Source organism: Diachasma alloeum, unplaced genomic scaffold, assembly GCF_001412515.2.
Source record: "Diachasma alloeum isolate Michigan unplaced genomic scaffold, Dall2.0 Dall_scaffold_00413, whole genome shotgun sequence".
Taxonomy (NCBI): Eukaryota; Metazoa; Arthropoda; class Insecta; order Hymenoptera; family Braconidae; genus Diachasma; species Diachasma alloeum.
The window spans coordinates 16,498-41,844 of NW_021680552.1; the positions used below are offsets into that span (position 1 = coordinate 16,498).

Sequence of the window (25,347 nt, forward strand, 5' to 3'; positions counted from 1 at the left end):
CTTTTTATACTATTTGATGATAAAAGTGAACTGGAATTAAAACAATATAAAAAAAACTGGTTCCATACCTACAGCACTAATTCTTTTGCTCCAGGGGATGTAGTTTGCATGCACGATTTACGTTTCTTTTCCTTCAATCTAAATTTTCTTCGTGAATGCAACTGAACATCTAGGACCACAGTTATGAGAAGTTGTGATGCCTGGTTTACGTGAAACAAATTATCAACAGATGGTGATATGATACATCCCACTAATTGTGTCCTAGCATGGAATTCCTTGATCGAATGGAACAATAAAGACCTAAAAATTCGATGGCAAATAACATACGTTTTCTGTAGCTTGAAAAATGATAGAAAATCAAGAAGTTATGTCAAATTTTGGTAACGTCTGCATTTATTATTATATTCAATGATAGAGAAATTCCATGCAAAAATTCCAGTGATCCAATTATTTCGATATTGTGTTCACTTTAGAATAGAACAAAATTGTCGCTCGTTCATAGTTCTTCTATGAACGAGCGACAATTTTCTACTAACTATTTCCCTTCGTGACCCTCACAATCCAGTTTGACTGTTCATTTTTTACACATGAGCTAACTTTCTTTCATTCGATAAAATATAATAGATTTATGAGATCTGTACGAATCTTCAGAACTATTAAGTTGATAAAAAAAATGAAACTTAGGAAAACTCAAGAAATATTTCATTTAGACAAATAATTTCAAGNAATAAAAAAAATGAAACTTAGGAAAACTCAAGAATTATTTCATTTAGACAAATAATTTCAAGACACACTTCTTTTATTATTTTAAATATTCTAATTTTTTCAATGATAAACTGATTATCGACTATATTGCATTCATTAAGTGCAATCGGCAGTTCCTTATAGTGTATTTCAATGGTAATAATTAGCTTCCCGAAATGGGAGTAATTTGATCTTGGCTTGGACACAAATTTTCATATTTTGCAATTAATTTGTCAAGAGAAGTCGTACAATAGGTTGATCTCATATGGTGAACACATGTATGCATCGTTCCAAATCTTTGTCTCCCATTTCTTGTTGAATCATATGATAAGTAATAAATACAAAACTCTGTATTTCTCACTGCTTTTTCTTTGCGTTAGACTCTTCCATGCATCTTAACTTTGGGCATGTCTATCGTTGCAGTTTTGTCTCGAATTGAAAAGCGCCTAAGTCTAAGGAGCGTCACTCGTTACCAGATTTGATTTTATTGCTGACTGTATTGCCCTCAGTGGGTCTTGAAGTCTTGAGAGGGGGAGGTACAGCAGTAGATAACGAATCTTGGAATTTTTTTCGCTGGGTAGAGAAACATCCGTTGGATCCAGTTTTGTTAGCTCACTGGAGAAATCGATGGAACACTTCGATTTCTCACAGAAATTTAAAAAAAAAATCAAATAAAATTAGAATTTAGAGAGAAAAAATTTCGATTCGCCCAGCCGGGATTCGAACCCGGGTCTCCCAGTTACGCGCCGGGCACTCTTCCAACTAAGCTACCGGGAACCACGGAAACTCTCTCACTCCAAATTCAAATCAACATTAAATAAATTCAAATAGAGAGATCACAGCAGGATGAGAATTGAAATATTTTTGGGCTTTTCTGTGTTTTCTACTGCCTTCTATGTCCTGGGTGTATTTCATAGCGTCACCGACGATTTCTGGCTTTTGTAAAGGATCTGAGGATTACCATTGGGGTAGTGCTTGATCCGAAGTAGCTCCTTTCCTCCCTGCAAAAGAGACTTTTTTGTGAGTGTCTTCAGACTGTTGTGAGGCAATTCTCAATTTCTTTCTGCGACAGCATTGAAATTCTTCTTGGGGAGAGCACTGATACGTCGTTTATACTTTGACACTCCGAGAGACATTGATTCTCGATTGGGGAATGTTCGAACACCTACCACAGATACATTTGAGTACATAATAAAGTATCTCAGTGCCTCGATACTCTTCTTCAACTTGAAAACGTAATAAGACGAGGGGTTATGACTATGGGTTCTTCTGTGAGAGCTGACGCTCGATAATCCACTATTGCATCAGACTAATGGTCATGCTGGGACAGTCTGCCGCATCAGAAATCGATGAATGATTCAGCTGCAATGAAATGATGAACTGAAAACATGACGTCGATGTGAAATGCGAATTGACTTTGGAAGTAGAGAGGATGTAGAAATAATTATCAATTGTTCTCCCCAAAAAAAGTGCTATCAAAATCAGAGAAAAATTGACAAGTATTTATTGAAAATGATGCTTGCAAGCTTATCTCACTCAGTTACACACAGCCTTCTCACAGGGTTTGCAGTGATTGTCAATGCTTTTGATCGAAGATTATTGCAGAAATGTTCCTTTTAACAATCTTTCATCAAACATAACCTCTTTCGAGCTGTCAGAATCTTCGGGCTAATGATTTCCCTTATGCCAATGTCCCGTATCACAATGCAGATATGTATTTCTATTTCCCGCACAGGTACAAATAAGATGATTAATCCTTCATCAACAATTATGTTGTTCAATTTAATGTTTTTTTTTCATGAAAAAATGAACTAATATTGTAAACACACATACAAACAGAGAGAATAAAACGCCAAAGTCGATAATACAGGAACCATCAATGCTTTGCTGGGGGTGGGGTTAGATCATAATGGGTGCTGTTCACCTCAACCTACCCAAGCAGCACAGTTCCGGAGGGTATCTCCAAGTATACCAAAAAGGCTATCTAATGTCTGTCCAAAAAGGTAACTTGTGTCTAGAAGTTACCTAGAAATTAACTAAAAGTTATCGTATGACTGCAAGATACCTTTTGGACGGACATTAGTCTGCCTTTTTGGTATACTTTCAGATATCTTTCGCAAGGTTTGCTACTTGGGAATGATTGCCAGGAAATCCGCCATGTTCGATTTCTCGATTGAATTCGATTCGACCCATGTCATGTCTTTTTTATATAAGCATTATTATTATTATAAAAAAATAAAAATAAAATGAATTTAAAAAAATTATAAAAAAATAAGGAAAAAAAAGGAAGGATCTTTTTTGGTAACGCGGCCGTTAGACTGTTGACTCTGTCCTAAACAGTGGAGCCAATAAACTTCAAATAATAATTTTTTGGTAACGGAAAAGGATTTGATAAGGGATTATAGGGTAAAGGATAACATCTCCGAGTAAAACATTTGATGGTCATGTTTTTTTAGCCCTTATACGAATTAATGCATCGAGTTTTCGGCATCCTGAGTTAATCAACAATTGGAACTCGGGAAATTTGGCCTCAAGGCCTACCGATTTCAATTCCCGCCAGTCATTAAAAATCAATAAATGCACCGCGTATCTCTATGAGTAAAGATTTCAAACAATCATTGGATAGAGGAAAACATAATTCTCGTTATTCCCTTCTTCGACACAATAATATTTCCTCTCTTCTTTTCTTGAAACGTAATTTCTTGATTGGGAGATTGAATAAATACACGCGGCACATCGGATAGCCTGCCATTAGTATGTATTTGAAGGCTGCGTGCGCAACTTTTAGGTTACGTGCAGCCAATTTTACCAGACGGTACAAGGTGGTGTGTTACGTCTTTCCATATCGTAAGGTAACCCGCATATCACCAGTGACGTGCGCGTTGTTGACAAAAGGTAATCGTATGTATGTGACGCCTGCGGGTGAAATCGAATAAATTTTGTGATTCACCTCTCCTATCTTTCCTTCACTTCCCGTGGTCATCACCGTGAAAACAAAAAAAAGTAGGAGGATTATGAGAGTTGGATTGGTTTGGAACGTCGATTGTTGAGACCAGTTTTGTGGGTGAATCTTTATATTTTTTTCAACTTTTCAAGTTATTTGCCTTTTTCCTTTTATTGTCCACAACATTGATCATCAATTTGGTACGCATCCAGACATATATTATTTTTTTTAAAGATTTTACATTTCTGATTTGGTAGAAATAGGAGTCACGTAAGAAATTACAAATTGGCTTGTTTAATACTCTTCTGCGTTTCTTATTTATTTTTTTTTATTTTTTCGAGATTATAGGATTCTTACTTTACTACTAATCCAGGTGATCCTCGTGTTAAAGGGTGCAATTATCCTCCAATTTCTATGGCTTCTGTTCATGTGGTTTTTAGGGAGGGTTTATTGGAATGAAGTGAATGAAGGCATCAACGATGCGGTGTGTTTGGAAAGTTAGGAAGTATTTTGTGTTCACATGCTTTATATTTCTACTTATTTATGGACTACTTGCAGAGTGCATTGATCTATCCATAATGGCCCCTTAAAGGCCCTTTGAACCTCTAAATGTCAATTTTTCGCTGCCAAAGACATACAAGAGTCTATTGGAGAAACATACTTAGCCACGAATTAATAAAAAATAATTACTACAAAATATACGACTGATGGATGCTGTTGATATGTGCGTATTTATTTAATCAGTTCAGTTGATATAAGCATCAAAGAATCATCATTGAAGAGGGTATCCGATTAATTCATCCCAGGATAATTCGTCTCACAAATTCATCCCAAATAATTCCATTGGAATTTGATGTTTGGGATGAAATTGTCGTGGGATTGATTTTTTTTTGGATGAATTTGCTTGGGGTGAATTATCCGGGATGAATTGGTTTGGGATGAGTAGTCCGGGATGAATTCACCTAGAACTGTTGAAGAGTATGCGACTACTATTGCTTCCGAATGGAAGCTTTGTAATCGCTCAATTTCAGTTTTCAATTTTTTGTGTTAGGGTAAGTAAGTACGGTCTAAAAAGTCCGAATTTGCGATTTTTAGATGGTGTCTGCATGTATGTATGTATGAGTGTGTATTTATGTATATATGTGGTCTTTTTTCTAAATTTTTTTTCGCATTTTTTGATAAGGAATCAATCGAATTTCATGAATTTTTTCATGAATATAGACTTTAAGGTATATTCTAAGACAATAGCACTCATAAGTTAGTCTCTATGGCTTTCCGAAAACAATTCTAAATAACGTCATTTATTGCATGCTCATAAGTTATTGAGCTTTTCTATCCTCATATGTTGATGTAGGCCACAATAACTGTTCGAATCAAGTAAGCAATTATTTGTTAATTAATTATTTGAATTAAATAAGAAATTATTTGACGAAATTTTCATTTTTAGAGTTGAATATCGCAGAAACTATATGTATACCTCAAAATTTTACAAAAAATTCACAATATTCGGAATTTTATCCATCTATCACGGATTAGTTTTTTTACAACATCGTAAGAACCGTTTTCTCATAAGATAGAAAAATCGAGATCGGTGGGGGGGGGGGAGGCATAACCCCCTTGTGGCCTATGCCTCGCGTGTCAGAAGCCCCCAATTAATTATTTATTATCTCCTAAACTGTGAAGTATAGCTGGTTAGAATTTTTGTCAAAAGCAGGGGACTATTATAAACATTATCTATGAAAAACATGGGGACAATATTAAGAAAAACGTGTTTCCTAGGGATATACAGTAATCAGCTCTATTCATTAACACCAATTAAAATTCAATTTTTATTACACTGTCCGTAACGGACATTGTGAATAAAAAATTATGTTTGTCATTCGGCTGAAAACGACTTTTCTGACTCGTATGATTGCATTCCTCGGCTTCGCCTCGGTCTGCAGACCTCACACCCGTCAGAATAGTTTTTGCGGTTTTTGTGATGGACATAAATCAATTTTTCAACAATCGCTAAAAAATTATTATCAAGATGGAATTAGTCATAGCTCAAAACATTTATAATACCCTCTTGGTTCTATCAGAATATGTGACGGTTCGCACAATTCGTTGTTAAGAAAATCGCTTTTTTTTCATGATTACTGAAAGAATCATCAGCAAAAACAATTAAGGTGTTTCGGCTGATAAGTCAAAATAATGAAAAACAAATTGGAAAATACACGGGAGAAAATTCTGAGTATGCTGCATCATTGAGAATTCTTGCACATTTTTTTCAGATCTCAGTCTGAAACAAAAAAATTATGAAATTTGGATGTTTTTGTAACTCCTCCACCTATAACCTCCGAGGTTACCCCACTCTCAATTTGGGAAATTTCCATGGCACCCAAAAAAATAATGAACTATTGAAGAAAAACTAGTGGGTGATAAATTAAATCTTTCTTGAGAACACGCATAAGTTTCAGATTTTTTCAGATTTCATAAGAACGTTATATGAACAAATAATTCGGAAAATTATGAGTCTCGGGGCATTTACGCCCCCACGCGCAGGCGTGTGATTCGAATGTCAGTAAGCAACATGGAAAAGATATGGTTTGGACCATGGAGCTGAGAGAGAGAAGATACTCGACGGATTTACCAACTTGAGATGCATTTTAGTATTATTTCAATAATTAGAAAAACATCCACTAAAAATTATTTGACACCCGTAGATGATGAGAAAAAATCAATCAATCAATCTGATAAATAAAATCAGTATTCAAAAAATGTTTAAACGTACACGTAAATAGTTACTTGAAAATTGGAAAATTTCGTGCTCAGCGATTGAATCAGGGTTCGAGAACAATAAGACTCCCCTTCCGTTTCACTTCCTGTGATCTACAGACGAAACACCTTAAATCAGGGCTTGAAAAGTATACTTCAATGCCTTCTTAATCAAGGTGAAAAATGTTGAGAAGAGCATCATTGCTTATCAAGTTACACAATACCGCCATGAGTTTGTTATATAAAAAATCACTATCTCTATTACAGTCAGGTGCTAGTCTATTGTGTTGAATACTTGTTCATATTGATTCATGTTCCTGACTAACTTCTGACAGAACCTGGGTTAAACTCTGGCTAAATCCTGAATAAAGCCTAATTAAATTCCGACTATGCCCTGATGAAACCTTCATAGAACCTTGATTAAACCCGGACTGAAAACGAATTCGAGTCTTGAGGGGCCTTAATGTAGAATTATTTGACAGAATGAAATAATACGTACAATTTTAATGATATTTCAACTGGTGATAGTAGTATGACATGAAAAAATAAAAGAAGAGAATAGTGAAATAAGAATGTCAAAGAAGAGAACCCAATCGGAAGCTAATTGCTAATTCATTAGCAACAATTACTGCACTCATTTATTTAAAAAATGCAATTGTTCACTTGTTTTTACTTGGAGGAAAATTGTATCATTTTCCTTAGCTCTCCTCCCCCCCCCCCAAACCTTTGGACCTTTTGAGTTTTATCGTGCTGTCAAGTTTTTGTGATAGTCGCCATTCACCTTCCAAAATCCACTCATGAAATATAGAGGTTCTTCATGTATTGGGAAGTCTATAACTTGAATACTCGTGTATTATAAATTATAGTATTATAGATCTATGTATCGGACGGGATTGGGACCTCAGATGGGGGCGGGGCGTAGGTTGTGGACCCTACATGCACGGGTTCACATTTTCGCCACTCGACAGTAGCTCCTTGGGAGAGATAGGTCAACCTTTTGCACGGATTCCTATCCTGTCCGATAGATAGAGTATTCAAGTTCTTGACTTTCCAATAGGAACCCGTGGAAGTAGGTTGCGAGCCCTATCTCTCCCAAGGAGCTACCATGCATCTTGCCAAAGAAGGACCCTCAGCCGTACCCATATCCCAACTCTACCCAAATATCACCACTTATGCTCGTGCTACCCACCACTGAAATCAAGGTTACTGATTTGGCAAAATTTAGTATATTGTTGAGTGCGACCTACGCCCCGCCTCCGTCAGACTTTACAATATTGTCTGGTTTCCTCTTCGTTCGGTAGTATTGCTAATCACATCAACCTCACAAATACACGAATATATAACTTCTGATTCACTTCTGATTGTTTTTCACTTAATTTTTTACAAGTCTTTATGAGGAGTTTTATCTTGCAAATTGAATAACACTCATTTTTAGCATCGCCAGAGTTTTTAAACCTCATCAGTACTTTCTGTAGTGCAAGATTCAAGTTGAGTGATTTGTCTTAAGATTTTATCCGTTATGTCAGTTTTTTAATTCACATCACTGTTCTCCAGGCGTGGGATATACAATATTCGTCTTTTTAAACCCATTCTTCACGATGTCACTGCTCCTTAACAATCTCAAATTGAGATAATTTCTTACAGCTCCATAGGAAATTGCGACGAGGTAGAAGAAGTGTATCAGCCACATTGGCAGATCATAACACAGGAAAACTTTCATTAGTACTTCCAGAAACATGGGAGTCCATAGAACAACTCCGGCAATCAATGATATCTTGAGAATCCGTGAGAGTTTCTCTATTTCCTCAGTTTGATTCTTCACTGTCTGGGGAGACCCTCCATCTTTAATCCTTGCTTTTTCCACCTGAAGTTTACCTTTAGCTGTTTCTACTGCTTCAAAACTGTCATGTGTTGATCCAAACCAACCGAAATTTGAGAGCTTGTAAGGGCCCGATGAATTTGAGCCAATTGAAGACACTGAAGATGCCAAAATTCGATCTGAAATTTCTAACTCTTCGGGTATATTCAACCATACATAATGAAAACGCATGTATAATATTGTGGACAATAATATTGGCCCAAAATAAATGAAAACTACCAATAAGAATAGGTAAATTTTCAGAAAGTTTGTGGAGATAAAACATTGACTCTTCAGACAGGTCGGAGTGGTAAATTTAGCATAATCACCATCAATTTTCTCATCCAATATAAATATTTGGTGCAACCTCCCTTTTTGAGAAAGTTGTGGTTTTAGTCTATTTCTAACATGCAATCCGCTGTTGTAGATTTTCTGCATAATATTTTTCAAAGTTTCCTCAGCCGATGTGATTTTATTAGATTTTGTTGATGTTATTAAAGGACTTTGATGGCTAGTCATGAAAAGTAATGGCTCGGTAAAGGCATCAGCGATATACTGAGTGGACACATTGGTCATCAAATCTTCGAATAGTTTAACGTCATCTTTTTCAATTTGTCTACTTGGAATTTCCACGAAATTAGTAACATTCAATAACGACATACTGTCATAATATCCTTCAGGTCTCTGGAGTTCCATTCCCGAGGATTCCAAGGCTGACTCAAGGACGTCATAAACTTTAGAAACAACCTCGTCAAACACTGAAGAATTTGGTGGTAGTCTGTTCAGTGCTAGCTCATTGATATAATTGTTTTGATTAACCAGTAAATACCTAGACGAGTTGGAAGTTTCAACGCCGTGATCACTAATAACGAAATAGCAATTTTCGAAAAGAAAATTCGTTGTGAAAGTACAAGTCTTATCAGCGCCTGGTATATCTATCAATCTTTCGTGATCAGCAAAAAGTAAAATTATTGTTGACAAAATTGGGATCATCCATTGACTAGCTATGCTCATGAAAGTTATAGTTTTGTTCCTTTCGTTTATATTCCTAAACAAGGTTTTCTTTCTTTGATTGGAAACATCGAAATTCATCCCACTTCTGCACTTCTTGTAAAGAATTTCCACATCACAGTTGTACTGAATTGACATAGATAATAAAGAAATAAAAGAGTTTGCAAAAGGTATCAAGAATAACGAATAGTTCATCAGAATTACTTGCAAATCACAATTAGCAGTTTTGTTTTCTTCATCGTTGGTTTCGTTGATTATTTTGAATGACTTCATGATGCCATTCTCCGAAGAACCTCCAGAGCTTTGCGGCGTTATCTCTTTGTAGTGATTGTAAAACAGTAACATAGCTATTAAAACACTACTCAAAATATCTGATGTTACTAAGATGTATAATGATGAAGATCTGCATTGTTTGAAGTTTCTTTTCAATAAGACAATGAAGGATATCACACTCGAAAAAATTAGTACGGTTGCAGCAATTCCGTTCACGATTGAATTCATTTTTCAAATACTAACGCTTATTTCACGTTCCTATATTTGCTTTCTATAGAAACTCTACGAGATGTTTAAACTATGAGAGTTTTTTCTAGAATGACGGTCTGATATTTTTGCAAAATAATATGCTGGTGATGCATGGAGGCAACAGCAATCGATAACAAACGTAACTGTACATAGTCTCGCTATAGGGGTCTGAAAAAATAATTATCAGTTATATTCGGTGTTATCCTTCGAATTGATGGCAAATAATGTCATAACCATAAGATTTCCCTTGTAGATCATACAATCTAAGAGCTAAGTGTTTATTTTTTTTCAATTACAGAAAAAGCAAATCACAATGTCAGTACGACGCAGAACCGATTCGTCAATGACGCAGAGAATATGGGATGCAATAAAGATAACAATAAACCAAAGGAGTTTACCAAGCAACGATCGCATTGTGAGGCACTTTGCGAGAGTTTACGGTGTGGCCGAGCACGCTGCCCAGGAAGAATTGAATAAAGCAGTAGCAGATGGATTAGTTTTTTTAAAAAAAGTACAGTCAAAGGGGGGTATCGAGCAGGAGAGTTACCGACTCCCCTTGGAGCCACCTGAGGACGATGGATACGACTGGTACTGTTACGATTGCCATAAGGCAGGCCTAGTCGAGGCTTGCAAACAATGTTTCCGGGTTTATCATCCCAATTGCCACGTACCCAGTGATTCCGATACCAAAATTTGCGCTTTCTGTGAGAAGATTAATAATGATTCATATCCCGATATTGTTGCACTCAATCACATTCTTGGCTTCACCTGTGGACATCTGAAAGCCAAGTTGCCACAAGAAATCACGAATAGAAAAATTGTGGGGGACAATTCTACTGGGGAGGTACCTCAAGGAGGGATCGTTGGGCCCACATGGGTCAGTGAAGGAGAGGATGTTTGGAGACCTGCCATTCTCATTAAGAATCATATGGATTTGACCATTATGGAAGGGAAGACTAAGCAGAATGAGTATAAGAATCTTGCTGAATTCCAGGCTGATGCACACAACATTCTACACAATATCATCATTTATCATGGAAGTATGTTGTGGATTTCAATGAATGAATTATTTTAACTTTAAAATTACAAAAAGGGTCTAGCCGGATAAGCATGGTCAATTTGCCCCCAGCGAATTTCAATGCGGTAATTTTTTCACATATTCAACATCTAAAACAATTTTGTGCTAAATTTCAGATCATTATATTGATTCCCGGAATTTTAATAGGGGAAACACCAGTGTTTTTAATTTCATTTTTTCTTGCGTACTTGGACATAAAACCTAATAATCTGAAAAAATTCTAAAAAATCAAAAACATAGAATTGAAGAATATATTTTTTGTTTTATTTTTTATTGGCTTTTGTTTTTAACATCCCGACCCGAAAGAAGAATCATCTATACGGGTCTATTACTTGATCATTATAACTAGACCTACTATTGTCTAATTTTTTTTCCAATCAATGCATCTCCATGTAACTTAGAACTGATTCATTTCTGAAGATGATTGCCTCAGCGGTTCTTTGGTAATTCGCAAAAAACGTGAAACAAGCCGTGGGTAGCGAGAATATGACGACGAGCATATGATAGTGAGCATGTCACCTAGTGATGTTTTAATGCTTCCTTCCACGTATGAAAATATCCTATAGGATTTTCTATAGCATATCCTATAGGAAATCGATGGAGAATTCGAATATTTCCTATAGGATTTTCCGGGTAGGATTTTCTATAGGATTTCATATGAGATTTTCAACAGGATTTCCTATAAAATTTAGGGGTATAAAGGTCACAATGAGGGTCAAACGTATCATATGGGGGTCATATATGGGTCCTAAAGGGTCATATTAGTTATTGAAGGGTAATATGGGGAACATATGGAGGTTATATGGGGGTCATACGGGAATTTTATCAGGGTCATATGGGGTCACATAGGAGTTGTCACATGGGGGTTATATAGGAATTATATGGGGGTCATATAGGTAGTATATGGGGGTCACGAGGGTCATTTGATCCTCATGAGCCTCCTATGACCTTTGTATGACCCTCGTATGTCCCCATGTAACCCTCATGGGACTTATATAGCCCACATATGATCCCTACATGATCCCCACATGACCTTCATATGACCTCCATGTGATACTCACATGACCCTTATATGACCCCCATATGACTCTAATTTTGACCATTATGACCTTAAATTTCATAGGAAATCCTATTGAAAATTTTATAGAATATCCTATAAGAAATCCTATAGAAAATCCTATCTGAAAAATCCTATAGAAAATGTTTGAATTCTCCATAAGATTTTTCCATACGTGTCCACGAGCTTAGAATCTCGTTTCGCTCGATCACATCGCGGTTTTCGGGCCCAATAACATAAAATATTCTATGTCATACGGCGATAAATGTATTACCTGACGGATGTGATTATAATCCTCGCCTTCGGCTCGAATTATAAAGTCACATTCGTCCGATGATACTTTTATCGCGTAATGACATGATGTACTATTTTTCACTCTCGGGTATTTCTCCCCATTTTTGCAATTTGTGTCCTTCTCTCCCCCTCCCCTCCAATTCAAACTCTTTCAACCTAATATATCGCATTTGCTGAAGGTTTGAAAACAACCTAAATTAGTGGAAAACCTGACCAGATAAAGTCGTGGCCTCCGAGATTCCTAAATTACTTTCCGAAATTACTTTCAAATCCGTATTTGTTTGTAATTACTCTTTATTCCCCTCCTACCTCATTAAATTCCCTTTTTTAATTTAAAAAGGGGGGGCGGGGAGAGAAAGGCACAAATTGCAAAAATGGGGAGAAATTTCCGAGAGTGAAAAATAGTACATCATGTCATTAGGCGATAAAAGTATTGTCGAACGAATGTGACTTTATCACAGTATTATAATGTGACTTTATAATAGAATGGTCTGAAACTTCAAAATACGAAATTTGACCATTTTGTATATATGTGGGGGTGTCCAACTTTTAGAAAATCCAAGAATTAAAGGACTAAAATGATTGCGAGAAATCTGAAATTTTATCAAATTTTAGGAATCGATGAGAACTAACTCTGCTCAATTTCAGCGCAATCGATCTAGCCATTTTTGAGAAATCGCCATTTGTTTCTAAATCGTTTTTCGCAAATCCCCTATAGAACAATCCGTGATCGTGACACTGGTCCTTCTTCTGGTTTTCACACTAATGTCTCTCTTCCTATTTGACGCAACTTATGTTTTATGCTCATTCGAAATTGTATTAAATAAACTTCAGATTGACACGTGAATCATTCCATTGTGATCATTTTTCATGAAGTTATAGCTCTTTTAGGCAAAAATTGGTTTTTCGTGCTTTGCTTGAAAATTCAACTTTGGCTGGATTTTTTCATCTTTTTTAGGGGGGGGGGGGGTCTCGCCACTTTTTTCAAGTCCTAAAAATATTTGACGGAAAATTTTTTCATTTTTTTTATACGTTTTTTAGGTATGATGAAAAAAGTGGAAGCATGCATGAGTCATCACATTATCTCAATTTTACGACACTATTTGTTTGTTTTCTCCTATAAGGAGATAAGCAAATCCAAATCCCATGCGATTGATTTTGCGAGAGATCATATCAAGTACCAAAAAAATCGAAAAAATCAAAAGATGTAGGAGGAGATACGATTTTTCGAATCGATTAATTTCAAAAATGGACATTTTCAATAGGAAAAAATGAAAAAAATGCTTGGAATATATATACCTTTCAGAAAACAGTCATAATGTGATTGAAAAAATCAGCATTCCCCCCCTCTGTAAGTTGTTTCTCCTTTTTTTCTTCATTGCTCCTCAACTTAGGAGGTGAAAACAAACCGGTGAACGATATTGGCGAGCAGGGGGGGGGGAGGGGGAAATCTCATTGAATTCATGACTTAGGTGATTAAATTGGCTCTTATTCAGAACGTCAAACCGTCAATGTTTACGTTTTACGTGAAACCCAAACATTGAATGGTCATCAAACCTCAGTCGTTTGCAGTATTTGATTTGTGTAAGTTATTTGAGATAGTGTGTTGAAAAGAATTGAGCAGTATTACTCGAGTACTCGACGGAAAAAATGCCCAAACTTCCAAAGATGATTTTTTTTCAAAAAATTAGCGAAGAAGCATTGGAAGACAACTGAGGAATTGAACCATTTGGAAGTTGCTGATGATTACTGTGAAGATATTGATTGTGGTCGACCAAATGGTGATTCAGTTCAAGAAAACGTTTCAAGTGATTTTTGTTGTGAAAATAATGGACCTCAACCATCTAGCAGTAATAACAACGCTGAACGGAATGGTGCAAGTGGTAATGAGAATCTTGCCTGAACGAATAAAAAATATTGATGATGGTGTGAATGCGCAGATTGCTTCAGACCAGAGTACTGCTACGTACTCTGAGTACTGCCATGGCCGTGGCCACGGTCTTTGGGCCGCTTGCCATATGGCCTTTGCCTTTGACCTTTGTGACCTGTGTGCCCGTGCGGCGCCCTGACCTTTAAGGACCTTTAAGGTCATAAGGGCCATAAGGGTCACAAGGTACAACAAGGTTACGAGGGTCAAGAGGGTCAAACTCCCGTACTTGATTATTTGATTATAAGTCAAATAAGATCAAATGTTATGGGCATGTCACATACTGAAAATTTCGTATTTTTTTACCGTTTTGTCCTGAATTACTGACTTTTGGTTCAATTATTATAAAAACTCTTAAATAAATTATGAAGTTTATTGAATAAGCTTTAAATTGAGAGATGAATCAATCAATTTCGACAATTTTTCCCAAAGTTATAAGAGTTTTTGTCAAAAATGAATTTTTTCCTGTTTTATTTGAAAATTTAACTTTTTCTGTATTTTTCTATCTTTTTGAGTGTAATCAGCGGAAAAATAAATATTTCATTTTGAAGGACATTGTTCTTTCTCCAAATTGTAATGTATTGAATGCGATTTGAAGTTATTGGAGATTGCCTTTCTTTTGAACGTCATGCCACACCTTGAAATTCGGTCTTTACATCCAATTTACCATACTCAACGAGATCTTTAAGGATAATCGGGCGAGCCCGGAGGGTTAGAAACAAAGCAGCCATTATTTTTCTTTTTTTTACGTATTCTTAAAATGATGGGAAAGGCGTGTGCAAAGTTTCAGACTGCTGGGAAGCATGATTAATTTATTATGAATTTTTGAAAAAGTGGTCTATTAACCCGTGATCTTATAGAAATCACAAAAAAACTGCAAAACCCAAGGAAAAAATACAGCCAAAGTCATGAAACTTTAGCCACATTTAGAACATGTGATCAATGATTTTTTGAGTGAAAAAGATTGTCGCCTAGAAGCATTGTTTATTAATAATAGCGAAAAAAGTACTGAAAAATGAAATTTCTGCATACGCAGCCTAAACGAGCAGCAACGTCCCAAGTACCGATCGGGTGGGGGTAGCGCGGTCAATTTAAACGTCTCTTAAGAGAGAGCGATGAAGCGTTGTCATTGGAGCTCCCTCGAGCCAGTGGTACCAGCTCCTGGTGAAAAAACAACTAGCGACGATGTTGCCACTTTTTAGCATGGATTAATATTTTTTCATTGATAAAAAAAAGACAATCTGAAAACCATTCAATGTGTGGAACAGATACAAAGAAATTTGAGTAGTTCCAAAAATAATTTTTAACTGGAGATACTCCCTAATATTGCCTGAATTTTGAATCCGAATGGGAAATTTTTTTTTGTTCAGCGATTGGTTTTCGGCAGGACACAATAGAAACCCCTCCGCTTTACCTCCTACATTTCCTCCTCGCCCGATTATCCTTAAAATAATATAAGGAAGGAATATATAAGGATATTTAGGGTTACTGCAATTTTGATCCTCGGAAAAATTCTCCCGAAAATTTCCGCATTTGTGCGGAGATTTTTCCCGCTGAGATTTTTTCTGGGATCAAAATTCCGGTCGCCAATATTTAGTTACTAGTGCACTGTTAAAAATTTCCGACCCAAAATTATTACACATGTGTAGGAAGTAATTTACATCATACGGTATTATAAATTTATCATACTTTTGGGTCTCATACCATCTGAGAAAATTCACATACCAGTATAGGAATTTTCATATACACGTCCTGTAAAATTATATCTTGATATTATAATTTTCTGATACCCTATTATAATTGTCCTATATATGTGGGGTACCATTGCTCTGAGATAAGATGAAAAAAGAAAAAAAATTCAGTTAAGCATTCCTCTCAACAAATACAATTTATATTTATTGTTAACTACTCTCGGAATGCTACCTGTCAAGCCTATAAACCGAAATTAAATTTTTTTATCGCAGCGGGGTTTGAACCTAGGACCTACGGACTCGCAACCTAACGCGTTACTACGGAGTTATCACGCAATTCGTATTGATGATGGTTCGCATCGTCTATATGAATTATACCCTCATGTTCTTGATCAACCACGATTTTGTATGAATTAATGACAGTTTCTCATTCTAATTGCTGAATGATTTCATATCAAAATGGCCTTTGGGATAATTCTATTATTATTCTTCAGAGACTCTAAATTATTGTTCAATGGATGTTGTCGATTTATGACTTCTCATAAAAGATGGAAGAAACATGGGTCCATCGAATATTTAACCGAAATGATTCCAATTGTTTATAATTAATTATAATTAATCATTCTCATATCGGATTCTAATCATACTATGCCTCCATTGGAAATGATGGGTAGAATTGAAATAATAACTCTGAGTTTAATTTAATTGTGACTCTTTATTCAATCGCATGTAGAAGACGCATCTCGATCTTTACTCTAACTTCGTTAGTCGGAGACTAACTCCAAAACCATAAGGACCAGTACACTGGACTATTTGATACGCATTTTCCCTTTGTCCTTTGTTCTACGTTTTGTTCAGAGTATTTGTAGTCATCCATCATGTGGTCGCCACGTAATGTAAACACAGTTTTACGAACTTTAGGTTCGAGAATTTTATGGGCTGACACAGAAATGTGTCAAGCTGCGTTGAGGGTGATTGCTGAATCCGATTTCTTTCCTTGAAATCCAACAACCTCCGTTATAGATTTATGGGAATTGCAAAAATTTTACGAATTCAGTACCCAGATATTACAACATTATCTGAAATTAGGCCAACAAGGTAAAGAACTTATCATTGGGTATCATAAAATTACAATATGGAGTATTAATTCTAAGGTACGCTTAGATGAAACTCCTATCGCGAATCACGAAAATATTGTACTACCATGATGAAATTATAATTCAGAATGAATTTTATCACATTGTATGATGAATTTCTTAAACTTTCCTTGATTTTTGCAATCCTTATAATAAAATTAAATGGTCCTGTTATAATTTTTGAAGAATTGTGTCTTAGTTTGATTTTTTGATGCAAGTATCAGAATTTTTCCATACGTTTTTGTCTTATGACACTTTTATAAGTGTGATAAATTTATAATTTTTTTAACAGAGTGCCGCCGCGGCCGCGACGTTGATGCCCTTTCATTATTCTGTTTCTCATTTTTTCCTTGTGTTTCTTACAAAAATTAATGATTCATCATCGGCTTAGTAAACTGAGTATTAAGATTAATGGACACAATGTTTATCGGTTCATCACCTGTTCAGTTTCAATATTTCAATAAGTGATTCACTAATTCTGAATTTCTGTGCTCACTGAAAAATGTTCTAACTATAATTATAATCAAAATTCATTTCAGAGTGCGAAACAATAATTATTCAAGTTCTCACAACCCAGAATTGTTTTGTGTTCGCCACCCCTTTCATTCTCTTTTACACCATTTCAAAAGCATTTAATTATTTTTGCTGAAAAAATTATATGACCAATTTTGATACTCCTTCGCAAATTCGGAGTATTTTCTCCTCATTCATAATCTTTTACACAACTTTATTCAACGATGCCATGAACTTGAAATTTTGATGAATCATCTGAAATTTTTTCAAATTCTCTATGAAATTTCGAAGTTCTTGTGAATTTTGCTTGGAAAACGTGGAAATTTAGGTGAAATTATGTTCTCAGATTTTTCAAATTATTTTTTCTTTCCCATTTGAATCAAAGTACAGTAGTTGGGGTCGCGTGACCCCTTCACATCAATTTTATTTGGTAGATTCCGCCTTTTCCTATCAATTGTTCTTCTATGGTTTATTCAAAAACTCTAATATTTGAGAGATACTGAAAATTTGTTCTAATTTTCGAAAAACTCGTGGATTTTTTTTATTTTTTCAGAAAATCTCATAATTGTTTTAAATTCTCTGGAAGTTCCTATAATTCATCCCCTATTCATCCTATTTGAAGTGGATTTTGTAAAGTTGAAACAGATCGTCACGAATTCCCTAAAATCTTAATCTTCCTGTTTTGGCTTTGCATTTTTATCTCAGTCAAACTGAAAGGCTCCTTTTTCATAGTCGCTAGCGCCGCCGTGGCCGCGACGCTGATGCCCCTTTCTTATATCCTTTTTCATTTTTTTCCTTGTGTTTCTTTCAAAAATGAATGATTCATCATCGTCTTATTATACTGAGTGTTAAGATTCATAAAAATAATGCTTATCGGTTGATCGTCTGTTCAATGTCAATATTTCAATAAGTGATTTAGCAATTCTGAAATTCTGTGCTCCTTGTACAAAGGTTCTAACTATAATTATAATCAAAATTCGATTCAGAGTATAAAACAATAATTATTGAATTTCTCACAACTCAGAATTTTTTAGTCTTCGCCGCTGCCTTGACTCTCCTTTACACCTTTACAACAACATTCAACTATTTTTCTGGAAAAATTATAAGGCCGATTCTGATGCTCTTTGGCTAATTCGGAGTATTTATCGTCATTCATGATTTTTCTTACATTTTGATTAGATATTATAGGACTTAAAACCTGAATCATGAATCATCTGAAATTTTTTCAAATTCTCGATAAAATTCCGAAATTTTTGTGAATTTTTTTTGGAATGTTTGTGAAATTGTTGAGAATATTCGATAAATTTCTCGAATTTTTCAAATTATGTTCGACCTCGTAATCCTTTCATATCATCATACATCCGGAAAAAACTGGCTATCCTCTGAATACCATCGCATGTTTCCAGCACAAAATTGAAACTAAAAACTTGAAATGATAGTGTGACTTCTGCACCATCCTTTTTCGTTAATCTGAAATTTATCTTAATAATTCACAGTGTATGACACAAATATCGTTATTCTTGTTCTCTACAATGTTTAAATTTGGATTTTTTTTTTTTTTTCAAAGTGAAAAAATTGATCATGGTTTTCATTGTCGCATTCAAATTCTATAATCGCATAATTTTACCTACTGATTCCAATCAACTTTCGAAAAAAACCTACTGAACGCAACATTCAGAAAGTTAAATAATTCTATTTTCGATTTGGACAATTATAATTGCTTCAGCATCCGAGACTATCGAGTAATTCTCTTAGAATTCTTTAATGCCTAAAGGAGGTTAGGCGGTGTATAAGGTGAATTTGAGAGTGAATTTCTGTGGTTCCCGGTAACTTAGTCGGTAAGAGTGCCCGGCGCGTATCTGGGAGACACGGGTTCGATTCCCAGCTGGGTGAAGCGGAAATTTTTTCTCTAAATTCTAATTCTCTTAGAATTTTTCAATTTCTAAGAGAATTAATTTAATTCTCTAAGAAATTAATAATATTATCATTTTTTATTTGTAATTTTTTTTTTTTTTAATTAGGTACAGAATGTTCACATGTTGAATGAGAATTCAAGTAACTTGAAAGTGTTCATCTTCATGCGGTTAAAAAATGTTGAATTGCAGTGAATTTTCAGTGGAATTTTACACTTCGTGGCCTTTCCCTCTCAAACTCCTAAAATTTACTAAATAAATAAATAAATTGGGTGGTGCCAGATGATATGACCGTTGTGGTCTTTTACCTACCCGTCCCAGTACCTACGCGGTACCCCAGCCTAATTCCCTGCCCGCACTTACCTCTAAGCTAACTTATATCTAACTCCACATAACTAACTCCACATGCACTGGGTTCGTTTTCCGGCGATGAAAAAATCTTTCATCACCGGGACTCGAACCTGCGCTCCTGGGACGCTTTGGTTTATAGGGCCAGCACGCTGACGACGAGCCCAAAGACGTCCTCCCTAAAATTTACTATTAAACTGTCCTTAAAATTTCAATTCAACAGTATAACTGTTTTTTTCAACAGTATAACGGTTATTTACTCATAATTATGAGGGAATATTGAAAAAATATGGAAAAAAATAGAAAGTCAACTTTTCGAAGTAGACTAATGAAATTATTGAAAAATTGCGATTTTCGGAGACCATGACTTTTTTCTACAAATGATTCAATCATAATAAATTTTTAACTCAAACAATAATTTTTCCTGAATTGTACTGTATCTGCATTGAAAAAATTACTTTTTTTTTGTTAATTTGAACCATTCTATTATTCATTCCTAAGAAGAGAATATTGAAAAAAGCAAGTATTTATGGAATTTTGTTCGAAAGCCGCTAATTATCCATCCTTTATTTTCGAGCTTTTCCTATCTAATTCAATTGATAAATTAGATGATTGAAAATCTTTGAATGAAAAGTATTCCGACTTTCTTATTCCACCGATAAAATTCAATATTCTTTGGTTTTGTGGTATAAGTACTGATTGCAATTCATAAAGCGTTTAAAAACAAAAATCGAATAAAAAAATTGCAATCATATTATTTATGTAAGTTACGAATTTGGTCTGAATCATTTAGAAAAACATGAGATTAATTTTACTTCCGAATGGAAACATTGTATTTGTCGAATCCAAAAATGCCAACATTTGTATCAGGATAACTACTTTTGGACTCAGGAGTTCGAATATGCAATTTTTAGACCATGTCCGGATGTATACTATATATATGTATGTATGTGTATGTATGGGAATATGTGACTGATCGTTTTTCGAGGATGCAATATTCTTCTCAATGCCATCCTGACCAAGTTCGATCATGGCATTGCATCATTTTTTGTTGAAAAAAATCATTTTGAAACCAATATTTTTGGTGCAATGTTCGCTGCCAACATGGAGGCAATGTCAATAAATTGAATACAATAAATCATGGAATTCCATTCAAATTCCATCGTTATAGAAATTCACATGTGGAAGTGCATTGCTAATTTATGAGCCAAAATATATTGACTATGTTGTGACGAAAGCAATTAACCACGTTTATTTTATTCCACTCTTGACATCAAGTCAAGTTCATCTAATTATCAATCATTTCAACTATCTTTCAAATTTTAACATTCATCACACAAAAATAATTTCACATTCCCGTCATTATAAACCAATCCATGTGTAGAAAATATGCACTGATGTATTCAATGTATACACGATGTTTGTTTCTTAGTTTAGTTTATAAGCGATAAGTCCACTTTATAATTCACGCGCTTTTTTAGACAGCGCTGTCGCGGCCGCATTGCTCTACCTCATGGAAGTTCATGCGTCTTTCGGGTCTTTCGCCCGCCGCCATGACACTTCCAAATGCATGTTCTCCGCCATGGCAGTTTGCATTGCATGCTTTCTCATTAAGAGGATTATCAAACGATGAATTATATACGATAGAAGAAAATGCGGTGCAAAATGACCATTCGGAAGTGTATTGCTAATTTATTAGCAAAAATAACCATACTATATTATGAAGGAAAAAGCAATTTCCCAAACACCCAAAACATATATTTTTCAGTGACTACATCTGTGATAAATATAACAACAAGAAAAAATAACAATACTATATGACGACAAACGTAATTTTCCACTTGTTTCATTCCATTCTTGGCTTTCGAGTTATCCAATTATCAATCATCATTTCAACAATTTTTCATTTCACATAGAGAAAACCCGATGAGCAATTTCCGTGCGCTTTCTTGAACAGCGCCGTCGCGACAGCATTGCTCATTCTCATGAAAGTTCATATGAGAATGCGTCCTTCATGCACCGCCATGACACTTTTTACATGTCCTCCGCCATGACAGTTTCCAATGCATGCTTTTTTTATATAAGGATTTTTATATAAGCATAGGACTTTTTCACTTTTACACGTGCGTCCGTTCTCCTTTTTGGCCCCCACCGGAAAGATCGAAATTCGTTTCCGCACGATCAATCATGACAAATCACGTTTCCACCGTAATGCGTATACTATAGCGTATAGTTCATTACAAAATGTTCTATATCATATGCTACCTGAATCGCTCGTGAAAATGCTCATTTACAATGCCTATTCTTTTTTCCAATGTCATCTGTCGGTGATCTCTCTGAAGTTTGTTGTCCCCAATGCCATCTGTCGGTGTTCGCCCTGAAGCTTGTTCTCATTCGAGATATTTCGAGTTCGACTTTGTTCAATTCGAGTTTTTTCTCTCCTGTCTTTTCTAGAATAGGATAAGCGCCGCCGCGGCCGCAAGCGGCCGCGACGTTGATGCCCATTTATTATGCCTTTCCTTTTGTTTCTTTCGAAAATTAATGATTTATCGTCGTTTTAGTCTATTGAGTGTTAAAGTTAATGAAAACAATGCGTCTCGGTTCATTGCTTGTTCAATTTCAATATTTCAATAAGTGATCCATTAATTCTGAGTTTCCATCCTCACTGAATAAAGTTTTAATTACTATTGTAATCAAAATTATATTTAGAGTGCAAAACAACAATTATCAAATTTCTCATAGTCCATAATTTTTTTGTCTTCGCCTCCCTCTTTATTTCTATTTACAACTTGACAAAAGTATTCAATTATTTTTCTAGAAAAATTATGGGGTCAATTCTGATGATCTTTCGCTAATTCGAAGTGTCTTCTCTTCATTCATGATTTTTTTCACAATTTTATTCAACGATGTCATGAACTTGAAACTTTGATAAATCATCTGAAATTTTTTCAAATTTTCTATAAACTTTCAAAATTTATTTATTTATTTATTTAGATAATGCTTCCGGGGAGACCTATGTTGCTCCCATAGCATGGGGGTTACAGTCGTGGCATTAATTGATTTATACAATTCAAATTCGTTTAGAGAATGCAAAGCGAGATATTCTACATAAGATTACAATAAAGTGGCGGCGTTAGGATGATAAGAACAGACTTATTTAAAAGTTAACAAAGCATAGAAAACTAGCGTGTGTCAGTATAAGCATATATAGTACGGAAGCAAAATGGAGTAGGCTACGATTTTAGTTGCAAGTTCGGTCGGTGAAATATAATATAAATAATACAAGGATCACGAACGAGAGGATACATAAAATAATAAATGTGCAATAAATAAGCAAGCAATGGGCGAGCCCCAGCCGGGCATATTCCATAGATATAAAAGAAAGACAAACTAAAATCCTTCATTAGTTAACAAACCATAAACTAGTTCAATATTAATGTTGTCATTTTTTTTCGCACGTCATTAAGCACATAGGAAATCGAAGTCCGCAGCAAGAAGTACACGAATGTAATTCACTCCCCATAAAAGTCTTGTGATTCTGGTCCTCGAGTATTGCATGCTTGGCTAGGTCTGCTCTGGTCATTGATTGGTTTGGAGTTCTCATTGCCTAAAGGTGAGTTTGGTGTCTGCAAGAGATAAGAAAAGAGCCAGTATTTTTAGTCTTTTCAAGGCCAAATCGTATTTTCGCTCAGATCAAAACATTGGAGGGCGAAGTAAAATAAAGAACGAATACATTTGGGAATACGATTGCACAGTAGGTTGCTGACTACAGTATCATCAGGCCCTAACGTGATGTAGGGGTGGAGATGGTGCTCTCTCAGATGGGAGTAAAGGGGACAGTGGAGGAGAATGTGTTGGATTGTTTCGAATGTATAAATTTGGAGGGAGGAACCGTAGGGACAGAGTTGGGTAGGGTGAATCTTTGAAAAACTATTTTTATATGAAAAGGAGCAGTAGAAATTGTTTGCAAGATGGAGTTGTGCTATTGAACGTTTCATGGAAAGGGGGAGGCGGAGACAAAGGTAAAAGGCAGGGGGATCATTAATGAATCTGGGTAACATCACCTGGCAGGATAAGGAGTTCTGACTGCTGATGAAATCTTCACGTCTTATGTGGGCCTCGTAGCTTAGAAAGATCACGTCTGCTCGAGCAGCCCAGGCTACTGGGTTCAGGTTATCCAACAAGTCCTCCGCGTCGTGGCATCGAAGAACGTCTCGAAATTGGGTAATCCAGTTGAAACTTGATGTTCCCTTGATGCTTCTTGAGAGCATTAAGAGTCTCAGCATACAAATTCTGGGGTGGCGACTTGGATCCATTTTCAGCACCGTCATAAACCAGTTCCATATCATTTTCATTGCTTTCAGAGCTAGTCTAACGGTACCAGTCTCTAATCTCACGGCCCAACCAGCTGTGTTTTGCGGGAGCTTCAGGAGGTGTTTAAAGAAGTTAGTTGAATTACTTCAATGTCATCTAGGTTTCCCAGTCCCCAGGACGGAGCAGCATATAATAGTGTCGAAGAAACCAAACTGTCAAAACGTCTTATATACGACGCCCAGTTGTCACAGCCAGATCTTTGGAGGAGAGCCAACGTACTTGATGAAACTATTCTCGCCTTTCCGAGCACAGCCTGGGAGGCGGATTTTGTCTGCGCAGTACTTGTAATTACCACTCCAAGGCACGTATAGGATTGGACAACCTGGAGAGGAATACCACCATATTGCGTGAACCTTGGATCAATGGATTTTAATCGTCCCGTGGCTTTGAAAGCCAGGATTTGGGTTTTCGATGTGTTGACCTCGAGTCCCTTCATGTCACAATAGTCGTGGAGTGTAACAAGCAGACCTCTCAGGCTTACATGTGTGTCGACGAAGAGTACGGTGTCGTCCGCAAACAGCTGCATCAAAATGTCTTTAACTCCGTCAATATTCAACCCCACGTGACCTCTTGAACGGAAGAAACTCAAAATTGGCGACATAGAGGAGGAATAGTAGTGAGCTCAATGTTTCCCCCTGGAGGACTCCCTCAGACACTTGAAATGTGTCTGATAGCTTGCCTGACTGCGGATTCTGGTATTGGCTTGGGGGTATAAAGGGATCAAGATGTTGATAATTGTGGAACTAACACCAATCTCCCAGAGTTTTTGCCACAGCTTGGTTTGAGGGATGCTGTCGAATGCTCTTTTCGAAAGTCTACGAAAACAGCAAATAGTTCTCTTCCTTTCAGTTTCAGTTGGAGGTGAACCGCTGATAAGAGACAGAAAACAGCATCCGTACAGCTACGACCTCCCCGAAGCCCATGTTGTGATTCAGGAAGTATCCCTGAAGATTCCACCCAGATTGAAAGCCTCTTCAAAATCTCAGTGAACAACTTGGTAGTCGTATTTATGAGGGCTATTCCGAGATAATTTGCGAGGTCATCTCTATCTCCCTTTTTAAAGATCATCGTAAGAACCACATCTGCCCAGCTGCTAGGACCCCGTTCTTGGTAGAGGATACTGTTGAATAGGTTGACGAGATGTGTCTTCCATACGGGTGGCAGGGCTTTAGGGGCCTCG

General features: G+C 36.0%; 1 protein-coding gene, 1 long non-coding RNA gene and 1 other non-coding gene across 9 annotated transcripts in view; 1 reads left to right on the top strand and 2 right to left on the bottom strand.

Moving 5' to 3' along the window:
• Window positions 1-1,449: 1,449 nt before the first annotated feature.
• On the bottom strand, window positions 1,450-1,521 carry Trnat-cgu. The gene has a single exon. It is a non-coding gene; the product is annotated as a tRNA-Thr (tRNA).
• Window positions 1,522-1,768: 247 nt separating this feature from the next.
• On the bottom strand, window positions 1,769-2,595 carry LOC107042091. Its single transcript, XR_001461129.1, has 2 exons — window positions 2,281-2,595; window positions 1,769-2,106 (listed from the first exon to the last, which is right to left on the bottom strand). It is a non-coding gene; the product is annotated as an uncharacterized LOC107042091 (long non-coding RNA).
• Window positions 2,596-3,555: 960 nt separating this feature from the next.
• The window catches only part of LOC107042092 (zinc finger MYND domain-containing protein 11), a 185,230-nt gene continuing 163,438 nt past the window's right edge, over window positions 3,556-25,347 (top strand). For 2 of the 7 annotated variants that reach the window (XM_015262970.1, XM_015262968.1), the window contains exons 1-2: window positions 3,572-3,888; window positions 10,135-10,876. In XM_015262970.1, the coding sequence (XP_015118456.1) occupies window positions 10,150-10,876 (727 nt within the window). In that variant the 5' untranslated portion in view covers window positions 3,572-3,888; window positions 10,135-10,149. Of the gene's footprint in view, window positions 3,889-10,134; window positions 10,877-25,347 lie in introns of all 7 variants that reach the window. The other 5 variants (XM_015262965.1, XM_015262963.1, XM_015262966.1 and 2 more) reach the window with 5 other exon arrangements.